The sequence below is a fragment of the Papio anubis genome, chromosome 2 (genome assembly GCF_008728515.1).
Source record: "Papio anubis isolate 15944 chromosome 2, Panubis1.0, whole genome shotgun sequence".
Taxonomy (NCBI): Eukaryota; Metazoa; Chordata; class Mammalia; order Primates; family Cercopithecidae; genus Papio; species Papio anubis.
In genome coordinates, this window is record NC_044977.1 from 193,025,019 (window position 1) to 193,035,241 (window position 10,223).

The 10,223-nt window shown below is 47.9% G+C and overlaps 1 protein-coding gene across 1 annotated transcript; it reads right to left on the reverse strand.

The window, feature by feature from the left end:
• Nucleotides 1–217: 217 nt before the first annotated feature.
• On the reverse strand, nucleotides 218–2,815 carry LOC110742685. Its single transcript, XM_031662937.1, has 3 exons — nucleotides 1,756–2,815; nucleotides 1,073–1,300; nucleotides 218–574 (listed from the first exon to the last, which is right to left on the reverse strand). The coding sequence occupies exons 2-3, from the start codon at nucleotides 1,241–1,243 to the stop codon at nucleotides 401–403; spliced, it is 345 nt and encodes a 114-aa protein (XP_031518797.1). The 5' UTR covers nucleotides 1,244–1,300; nucleotides 1,756–2,815; the 3' UTR covers nucleotides 218–400.
• Between the last annotated feature and the right edge of the window lie 7,408 nt (nucleotides 2,816–10,223).

Consider the following 10,223-nt stretch of genomic DNA (forward strand, 5'->3'; position numbering starts at 1 on the left):
CGACCCTCAAACTAGAAAAACACCAGATCCTCCCTGGGTGTCCATCTCCACGACCCTCAAAATAGATGAAAATCAGCTCCTTCCTGGGTGTCCAGCTGCACGAACCTCAAACTAGAAAAACCAAGTGAATTTTTTTGTTTGCTGCTGTTTTTCTAGTTTGAGCATCATGCAGCTGGAGACCCGAGGAGGAGCTGATGTTGCTCTAGATTGAGGGTCATGGAGCTTGGAGACCCAGAGAGGAACTGGTGTTTTTCTAGTTTGAGGGTCGTGCAACTGGAGACCTGGGAAGGAGCTGATGTTCTAATTTGAGAGCCGTGGAGCTGGAGACTTGGAGAGGAGCTGATGTTGTTCTAGTTTGACGGTTGTAGAGCTGGAGACCCAGGGAGGAGCTGTTGTTTTTCTAGTTTGAGTGTCGTGCAGCTGAAGACCCGGGACAAAGCTGATGTTCTAGTTTGAGGGGCGTGCAGCTAGACACCCAGGGAGGAGCTGATATTCTCGTTTCAGGGCCCTGCAGCTGGAGACCTGGGGAGGAGGTGGTCCTGTGGTTCAAATCTGAGGGTCCCGGAGCTGGAATCTATGGGAGGAGCCAGTGCTGCCTCTGATGTCTTAGGCTGTGGCGCTGGAGACCTGCGGAGGAGCCGGAGTTGGTGTCTAGTGTGAGTTTCGTGCAGCTAGAGATCCAGGGAGGAGCTGATGGTGTTCTCGTTGAGGGTCATGGAGCTGGAAACCCAGGGAGGAGCTGGTCCTTCTGTTGTTTAAGTCTGAAGGTCATGGAGCTGGAGATCCGGGGAAGAGCTGGTGCTGCGGTTCAAGTCTGAGGGACCCGGAGCTTGAGCCCCTGGGAGGAGCCGGAGCTGCCACTGATGTCTTAGGTTGTAAAGCTGGAGACCCGCAGAGGAGCTGGTGTTTCTGCTCTAGTGTGAGGTTTGCGGAGCTGGAGATCCAGGGGTGAGTGGTGTTGGTCTAGTCTGAGGGTCATTCAGCCGGAGACCCGGGGAGGAGCTGGTGTGTTTCTTGTTGGAGGATCGTGGAGCTGGAGATTCACGGATGAGCTGGTGCTGCTGTTTTTTTAAGTCTGAGGGTCATGGAGCTGGAGATCTGGGGAAGAGCTGGTGCTGTGGTTGAAGTCTGAGGGTCCCGGAGCTGGAGTCCCTGGGAGGTGTTTGTACTGCCACTGATGTCTTAGGTTTTGGAGCTGGAGACCTGCGGAGAAGCCGGGCTGGTGTTCTAGTTTGAGGTTCATGGAGCTGGAATCCTGGGCAGGAGCCAGTGATGCTGTTTAAGTCTGAAGTTCGTGGAGCTAAACATGGAGCCGATGTTGGGGAAGGAGAGAGAGAGAGAGAGAGTGTGTTACAGGACCCCACTTGAAACTGTACATGTAGCTGAATCCCAAGCAAGTTAAGCCTGGGAGCTTCTCAGTCCTTGTGATCAATACATTCCTTTTTATTTTACACAGTTTGGATTTGTTTTCTGTCTCACGAGACAGAAAGACCCTGATTAATACCCCCCGGAATTGAAAAGCTTAAAAAAACCTAAGTGATGTTGGTATAATAATAATAGAAGTAAAACTATGATTATCCTGACTGACAGAGACAAAATCACACACCACACAATATTTATCTTTTCAATCAGTAAAATAAAATATAAATTGAAAAATAGACCCATGCAAAGCTATAAAAAGTTATTTCTTGGAGAAGTGATGGATGACAGAGATTAATCTGAGAGTTACTATTAATGGAGAAACTTAGAACTTACCGTTTTTCCTGTGAGGTTTCGGTGCTGATACTGATGTTCTGTGAGTTCTGGCAGCTGAGTCTGTTCGCACAGCCTGGCGATGCAGCAGGTTCACAGAAGGACCCTGTCCCAGCTGCTCCTGCTCCCCTGCTATGATGGTGCGGCCTCTGCTCTCTGACTGTGCCTTGAGGGGAGACCAGGCCCTTGATCACAAGCGTATCCATGGTGAGGTTCCATTCATGGAACCTCATGGATGTTCCTTCCTGAGGTTCATCGGCCATCTTGCTATTTAATGCATCTTGTTTATAACTGTCTTCTAAATATTGAATAGAAATAAAGCATTTGTAAAATATGGGTGAGGTATAAAGAATATTGACACATTGGACACAGAGGATCTCTGCCAGGTTTAGGGAATAGAATCTGAAGAGACATAACTTTGGATGCTCCCTGGAGGCCCTGCCTGAGTCCCAGTCCCTTCCCTTCTCCTACAGAGGGACTCACTTCCTGCTTTCGTCTTTATTGTTCCCGTACGTTTCTTCACAGTACGTTTCTTTCACCGTGTATGCATACATCCCTAAACACCTAAAAAATATGCAATTTAGTTTTTGAACTTTCTGTTTTCTTTTTGAGGCAGGGTCTTGCTCTGTTGCCTCGACTATAGTTTTGAACTTTGATGTGAGGAAATTCTCCTGCATGGCTGCTCCTACACTGCGCGGCTCTGAGCATCTGCTCGATGCCTGTTTCTGTCTTCCATTCTCCCCGAGACCCACCCACACTGACGTGGTTCATTGTCATTGTGTGATCTCCCGTCTCCATTCTCTCCCTGAGACCCACCCACACTGACGTGGTTCATTTTCACTGCTGCGTGATCTCCCATCTCCATTCTCCCCCTGAGACCCACCCACACTGACGTGGTTCATTGTCATTGTGTGATCTCCCGTCTCCATTCTCCCCTGAGACCCACCCACACTGACGTGGTTCATTTTCATTGCTGCGTGCTCTCCCGTCGTCTGAGGGGAGTGTGGGAAATGTCTTCATGTCCCTGTGGGTGAGTGTTTGGCCAGGTTGGAGCCCTTAGGACTGTGTTTTGCTGGGAACATTCTTGGGCATTTCTTTTATACACACGTGCAAGTTTCTTCGGGTCAGTAGCTTTCAAGTTTTAAAATTTCATCCCAGGTAAGAAATGTAATTTTCCTCATAACCCCCAATACACACCCTTTTATATACAAGCGTAACAAAAATATATTTCATAACCGTTCTTAGCAGTGCCTGGTGTTCCTGCTACTCTCCATTCTCCCCAACACTGGCATTGATTGGGTTGTGGGATTTCTGCCAGTCTGGTGGGTGTCACGTGATCTCTCCCCCTGTTAGGCTGAGCCCCTCTTCGTGTTTTCATTAGCCGTTCCTCCACATCTCCTCTTCTGTGGAGGGCTGGTTCAGTTCTTTTGCCCAGTTTCTGTTTAGTTGTTTGAATTTTTGCCTTTTTCTTTTATTATTACTATTATTATGTTTTTGTGACAGTCTCACTCTGTCGCCCAGACTGGAGTGCAGTGGCGCGATCTCAGCTCACTGCAACCTCCACCTTCTGGGTTCAAGTGATTCTCCTGCCTCAGCCTCCCGAGTAGCTGGGATTACAGGTTCATGCCACAACACCCATCTAATTTTTGTATTTTTACTAGAGATGGGGTTTCACCATGTTGGCCAGCCTGGTCTCAAACTCCTGACCTCAGAATATTTTCACTGGATATGCTATTCTAGGATGAAAGTTTTTTTTCCGTCAGCTCTTTAAATATGTCATGCCACTCTCTCCTGGCTTATAAGGTTTCCACTGAAAAGTCTGCTGCAAGATATACTGGAGCTCCTTATAAGTTACTTGTTTCCTTTCTCTTTCTGCCTTCAGAATTATTTCTTCACCCTTGACTTTTGGGAGTTTGATTATTAAATGCCTTTGAGGTCGTCTTCTTTGGGCTAAATCTACTTGGTATTCTATAATCTTCTTGTATTTGAATATTGACAGGTTTGGGAGCTGTTACTATCTCTTTAAATAGATTTTCTATCCTGATCTCTCTCTTTACCTCCTCTAATGCTTAAATTTGTTCTTCTGAGGCTATTTTCTAGATCTTGTAGTTGTCCTTTATTGTTTTTATTTTATTTCTCACTTTATAGTTTTTTATTCTTTTTTCTTTTTCAAGAAAAAAGAAATTTTTCTTGCGTATTTTCAAATAGCCTGCTTTCAACCTCACTAATTCTTTCTTCTGCTTGATCAGTTCTGCTGGTAAGAGATCTGATGCATTCTTCAGTATGTCAATTACATTTTTCAGGTCAAGAATTTCTGCTTGATTTTTAAAAATTATTTCAATCTCTTTGTTAAATGTATTTGATACGATTCTGAATTCCTTCTCTGTGTTGTCTTGCGTTTCATTGAGCTTCCTCAAAACAGCCATTTTGACTTTTTTCTCTGAAAGTTCACATACCTCTGTCACAGTGAGATTGGTCACTCATGTCTTCTTTAGTTCATTTTGTGTGGTCATGTTTTCATGGATGCTCTTGATGCTTGTGGATGTTGGTCTATGCCTGGGCATTAAAGAATTATTTATTGTAATCTCCACAGTCTGTGCTTGTGTGTACCCATCTTTCTTTGTTTGTTTCTTTTTTCTGAGACAGAGTCTCACTCTGCCACTCAGGCTGGAGTGCAATGGCATGATCATGACTCACTGCAGCCTCAGCCTCCTGGGCTCAAGCAATCCCCTCACCTCAGCCTCCCAAGTAGCTGGGACTACAGGCACGTGCCACCATGTCCAACTGAGTTTTATATTTTTTGTAGACACAGGGTCTCAGTATGTTGCCCAGGCTGGTCTCGAGCTCATGGATTCAAGTGATCCTCCCTCCTTGGCTTCCCAAAGTGCTGGAATTATAGGCATGAGCCACCATGTTTGGGTCTGTTCTTCTTCTTCTTCTTCTTCTTCTTTTTGATGGAGTTTTGCTCTTGTTGCCCAGGCTGGGGTGCAGCAGCATGATCTCAGTTTACGGCAACCTCCACCTCCCGGGTTCAAGTGATTCTCCTGCCTCAGCCTCCTGAATAGCTGGGATTACAGGCATGCACCACCACACCCAGCTAATTTTGTATTTTTAGTAGAGATGGGGTTTCTCCATGTTGGTCAGGCTGGTCTCGAACTCCCAACCTCAGGTGATCCACCCACCTTGGCTTCCCAAAGTGCTGGGATTACAGGCTTGAGCCACCCAGCCTCCCATCCTTCTTGAGAAGGCTTTCCTGGTGTTCAAAGGGAATTGAGGGTTGTGATCTAAGTCTTTGGTCACTGCAGTCATATCTGCATTAGAGGCACCTCAAGCCCAGTAACACCATGACTCTGGCAGACTCATAGAGGCCCCACCTTGGTGGTCTCAAGCCCAGTAACACCATGACTCTGGCAGACTCATAAAGGCACCACCTTGGTGGTCTCAAGAAAGATCTGGGAGAATTCCCTGCATTACCAGGTGGAGCCTCTTGTTCTTTTCCTTCACTTTCCCCCAAACAAACGGAGTCTCTCTCCATGCTGAGCTGTCTGGAGTTAGGGGAGGGCGACACAAGCACTCCCACGGCCACTAGCACTGGGACTGTGGCAAGATGAGCTGCAGACAAAACCCCTCAGACAGTGGATTAAAGAAGGAAGAGGCTTTATTTGGCCCAGAGTGTTGGCAGACTCACGTCTCAAGAACCGAGCTCCTGGAAGAAAGAGTTCCCGGCCCTTTTAAGGGCTTACAACTTGAAGGGGTCCACGTGGCAGGGTCGTGATTGATTAACACCTACAGATAGCACATGTGGTCGGAGTCGGGGGTTAATCTTTTAACTGCAGGCCTGGTCATCAGTGGCGCCGGCCGGCCTTCCCACTGACTTCAGTCCTGTTGTTTTTCAGCTTTTACTTCCTCCTTCTCTTCAGAGACAGGAGACGGTAAGAGAAATGGCCTCTCTCCTCAGGACCATGCTGGGTCAGACCTGAAGCCAGCCCGGCCCTGTCTCTGCCACAGCCTGGTAGTAACTGTGGCTTCACACTCCCACCGATAGACCTGAAGCCAGCCCGGCCCTGGGTCTCCGCTACAGCTTGCGGCAACTGTGGCTTCACTCCCACTGAGGTTTGTTTAAGGCCCAGGTGCTCTTTGGTGAATGCAGCCAGGAGGTGAACGCAGCCAGGCTTGTCTCTTTCCTTTCAGGGCGGCGGGTTCCCTTCTGCCCAGGGCGCGTCTAGAAACCAGGGTGAATCTCGAAATGCTTTCCAGGAGCTAGGGCCTAGAATTGGGAAGTTTTGGAATCTACTTGGTGCTTGATTTCACTGTGGGTGTGCTGACACCCGAGTTAAAAACAGAGTCCTTTTCACTCTTCCCTCTCCTTCCTCAAGATAAGGTTCTCCGCTGGCCACTACTCACCCCGCCCGCGGGTAAGAACTGCTTCGGCTACCACACCGATATTTTGACGGAGTCTCAGCCTCTGTCGCCCAGGCTGGAGGCAGTGGCCGGATCTCAGCTCACTGCAAGCCCGCCTCCCCGGGTTTATGCCATTCTCCTGCCTCAGCTCTTCCCGAGTAGCCACTACAGGCCCACCTCTGCCCAGCTTTTTGTATTTTAGGGACGGAGTTTCACCAGGAGTTAGCCAGGATGAGTTCTCGGGATCTCCTGACCTCAGATCCAATCTGCCTCGCCCTCCCAGTGCTAGGGATTACAGGCTTGAGCCACCGCCACTCGGCCACCACCGATATTTCTTTCAAGCCCCAGGGCTCTTAGTCAGCAGGTGGCAAATGCGGCCAGGCTTGTGTCTTTCTCTTCAGGGTGGCAGATTCCCTTCCAGTCCAGAGCAGGTGCGGAAATGCCATCCAGGACCTAAGGCCCGGCATCTGGGACTTCAGGAGGCTCCTGGTGCTTTATTTACTGTGGCTGAGCTGGCACCCCCCTCGCAAGACAAAGTCCTCTTCACTCTTCTCTCGCTTTCCTCAAGGAGAAGGAGCCTCTCTCTGTGGCCACCGCCGCTGGAGATGTGCTGGGTCCCACTTAAAGCCAGGAAGGCTCTGAGTCTCACGCAGGGCCCGTGGCGAGCACTGCCTGGACTGCTGGTATTTATTTAAGGACCAAGGACTGTTTAGTCAGGAGGTGAAGAATGCTGCCGGGACGGGACCTTTCCTTCCAGGCCGCAGGTTTCCTTCTGGCCCGGCATGTGTCTGGAAATGTTATCCAGGAGCTGGCGCCTAGGACAGGGAGCCTCAGGACGCCGCTGGATGAGTTATTTTTCTGTGGCTGAGCTGGTACGAAGCGGAAAGACAGAGTCCTCTTTATCCTCCTCTCTCCGCTCATCCAGTAGAAGGAAGGAGTCTCTCCCAGCGCCGTGAGCTGCCAGCCTGGGGGTGGGTGAGGGTTGACGCAAGCACTCCCTGGGCTGCCCCCGCTGCTGTCTCACTGGGTCACGGGCACCCCAAGTCCACTGGCTCCAGAGCGTTTCCAGGAAGTGCAATCCCTGTGGCCTAGGCTGCCTTTCAAGTTTATTTAGGACTCCAGAGCCCTTTAGCCGGCAGCGTGTGGTTTGCTAGAACTCAGGTTCACACCACTGGGACTGAGGATTTGGCTTTGCGAGGGCTGGTGTAAATGCCGTGCCTGTGAGTGCTGCCCTGTGTTGCTTTCCACTGTGACTGGGCAGCACCGACTACCAACGCGAAGCGCTGTCATCAGCGTGCTCTACCTCCACCAGCACACGGGTTCTCTCCGTGCCGTGGGATAGGAGATGGGTGATGTCAGCATTTCGAGACCGTCTTTCCTGTTCTCTCCAGCGCCTCTTTTCTTGAGATGATATGAAAACCAGATGCTGCAACTGTTCATCTGATTTTTGGTTCTTATGAAGGTGCTTTCTCACCTTGGGAGTTTTCCGTTTTGTGGTCCTGGGCGGGGGAGGCGGGGGTGGGGGATGATTGCTGGAGGGTTCTACTTGAGCATCTCACTCCACTTTCCTCTCACCACCTTTTCAACATTGTTCGGAAAGCCCTAGCCAATGCGATAAGATTAGAAAAAGAAAGAAAAGGTATAATGATCAGAAATAGGTGTAATTGGGCCGGGCGCGGCGGCTCATGCCTGTAATCCCAGCACTTTGGGAGGCCAAGGTGGGCGGATCACTTGAGATCAGGAGTTCGAAACCAGCCTGTCCAACATGGCGAAACCCCGTCTCTACTGAAATTACAAAAATTAGCCAGGTTTGGTGGTGGGCACCTGTAATCCCAGCTACTTGGGAGGCTGAGGCAGGAGAATCGCTGAATCCGGGAGGTAGAGGTTGCAGTGAGCCAAGATTATGCCACTGCACTCCAGCCTGGGAGACAAAGGGAGACTCTGTCTCAATACATACATACATACATACATACATAAAGTAAATGCAGCAATGAAAAAGAATGAGTTCATGTCCTTTGCAGGGACGTGGATGAAGCTGGAAGCTATCATCCTCAGCAAACTAACCCAGGAACAGAAAACCATACACCGCATGTTCTCACCCGTAAGTGGAAGTTGTACAATGAGAACACATGGACAGAGGGAGGGGAACATCACACACCGGGGCGCGTCGGGGGGTGGGGGCTAAGGGGAGGGAGAGCGTTAGGACAAATGCCTAATGCATGCAGGGCTTAAAACCTCGATGACGAGTTGATGGGTGCAGCAAACCACTCTGGCTCGTGTATACCTATGTAACAAACCTGCACGCTCTGCACATGTATCTCAGAACTTAAAGTAATTTTTTTTTATTTTTTTATTTTTTATTATTATTTTTTAAAGTAAATTTTTTTAAGACAGAAATAAGTACAATTATATTTATTTGCAAAGTTTATGATTGCTTCTGTATAATATCCCAAGAAATTTACGAAAAATCTTCTAGAACTAATAAATGAATTTGTCAAGGTCACGGGATACAACACTGCTATATTAAAATGATTTGTATTCTTGGTTGGGAGCCGTGGCTCATGCCTGTAATCCCAGAACTTTGGGAGACAGAGGTGGGAAGATTGCCTGAGCTCACAAGTTCAAGACCAGCCTTAACAATGTGGCAAAACCCTCTCTCTACAAAAAAATAAAAATAAAATCATTTGTATTATGTAATGGCATCAAATAATTATTAAAAAATAATTTACAATAGTGCTAAAGAACATGGAATGCTTAGGAAAAAATGTAACAAAAGATGTTAAAATTTTTAACGCTGAAAACTACAAAATGTTGCTGAGAGAAATTAAAGATTTCAATTAATATACCACATTTCTGAATTGGCAAACATATATCTGATTTATGAATTGGAAGATTCAGTATGATTGTCTTAATCTGTTTGGGCTGCTACAGCAATAGACATTAGGTGGCTTAAACAGCAAACGTTTATCTCTTGTGTTCCGGAGGCTGGTAAGTATAAGATTGAGGCAGCAGCAGATTTGGTATCTGGCGAGGGCTGGCTTCCCGGTTCACAGACAGCTGTCTTCTTATTGTGTCCTCACGTAGCAGAAGGAGTGAGGGAGCTCTCTGGGGTCTCTGTTGTAAGGGCACGAATCCCGTCTATGTGGGCTCTATCCTCATGACCTTATCATCTCCCAAAGTCCCCTCATCCAAATACCACCACATTGGGTATCAGGTTTCAACATATAAATTTGGGAGGCAGGCAAAGACATTCAATCCATAGCAATTGTTACGATGTCAAATTTTCCCACATTGATCTATAGCGTTAACACAACCCCCTAAGAAATTCAAGGCTTTTTTACATAAATTGACAATGTGATATTAAAATTTATATGGAAATATGGAGGACCCAGAGAAGCTTTCTTTTTTTTTTTTTTGAGATGGAGTCTTGCTGTGTCACCCAGACTGGAGTGCAGTGGTGTGATCCCAGCTCACTGCAAGCTCTGCCTCCCGAGTTCAAGAGATTCTCCCACCTCAGCCTCCCCAGTAGATGGGATTACAGGCATGCGCCACCACACCTGGCTAATTTTTGTATTTTTAGTAGAAACAGGGTTTTGTCATGTTGGCCAGACTGGTCTTGAACTCCTGACATCAGGTGATCCACCCACCTCAGCCTCCCAAAGTGCTGGGATTACAGGCATGAGGCACTGTGCTCGGTTGCAATTTTTTATTATTTGTTTATTTGTTTATTTTTGAGGTGGAGTCTTTCTCTGTTGCCCAGGCTGGAGTGCAGTGACACAATCTTGGCTCACGGGAACCTCTGCCTCCCGGGTTCAAGTGATTCTCCTGCCTCAGCCTCCCGAGTAGCTGGAATTACAGGCGTCTGACACCACACTCAGGTAATTTTTGTGTTTAGTAGAGACGGAGTTTTCACCATGTTGGCCAGGCTGGCCTTGAACTCCTGACCTCAAGTGATCCGCCTGCCTCAACCTCTCAAAAGTGTTGAGATTACAGGCGTGAGCCACCTCACCCAGCCAGAAGCAGTTTTTTTTTGTTTTTTTTTGTTTTTTGTTTTTTTTAAGAAAAGAACA

Excerpts from the sequence above, each read along its gene's own strand:
- LOC110742685 (XM_031662937.1), bottom strand. The coding sequence starts at position 1,243 with ATGAACCTCAAACTAGAACACCAGCCCGGCTTCTCCGCAGGTCTCCAG. Across the intron at positions 575-1,072 it reads AGCTCCATGACCCTCAGACT|ATTCCAGCTCCGGGACCCTC; the intron begins TAAAAAAACAGC and ends CTCCTCCCATAG.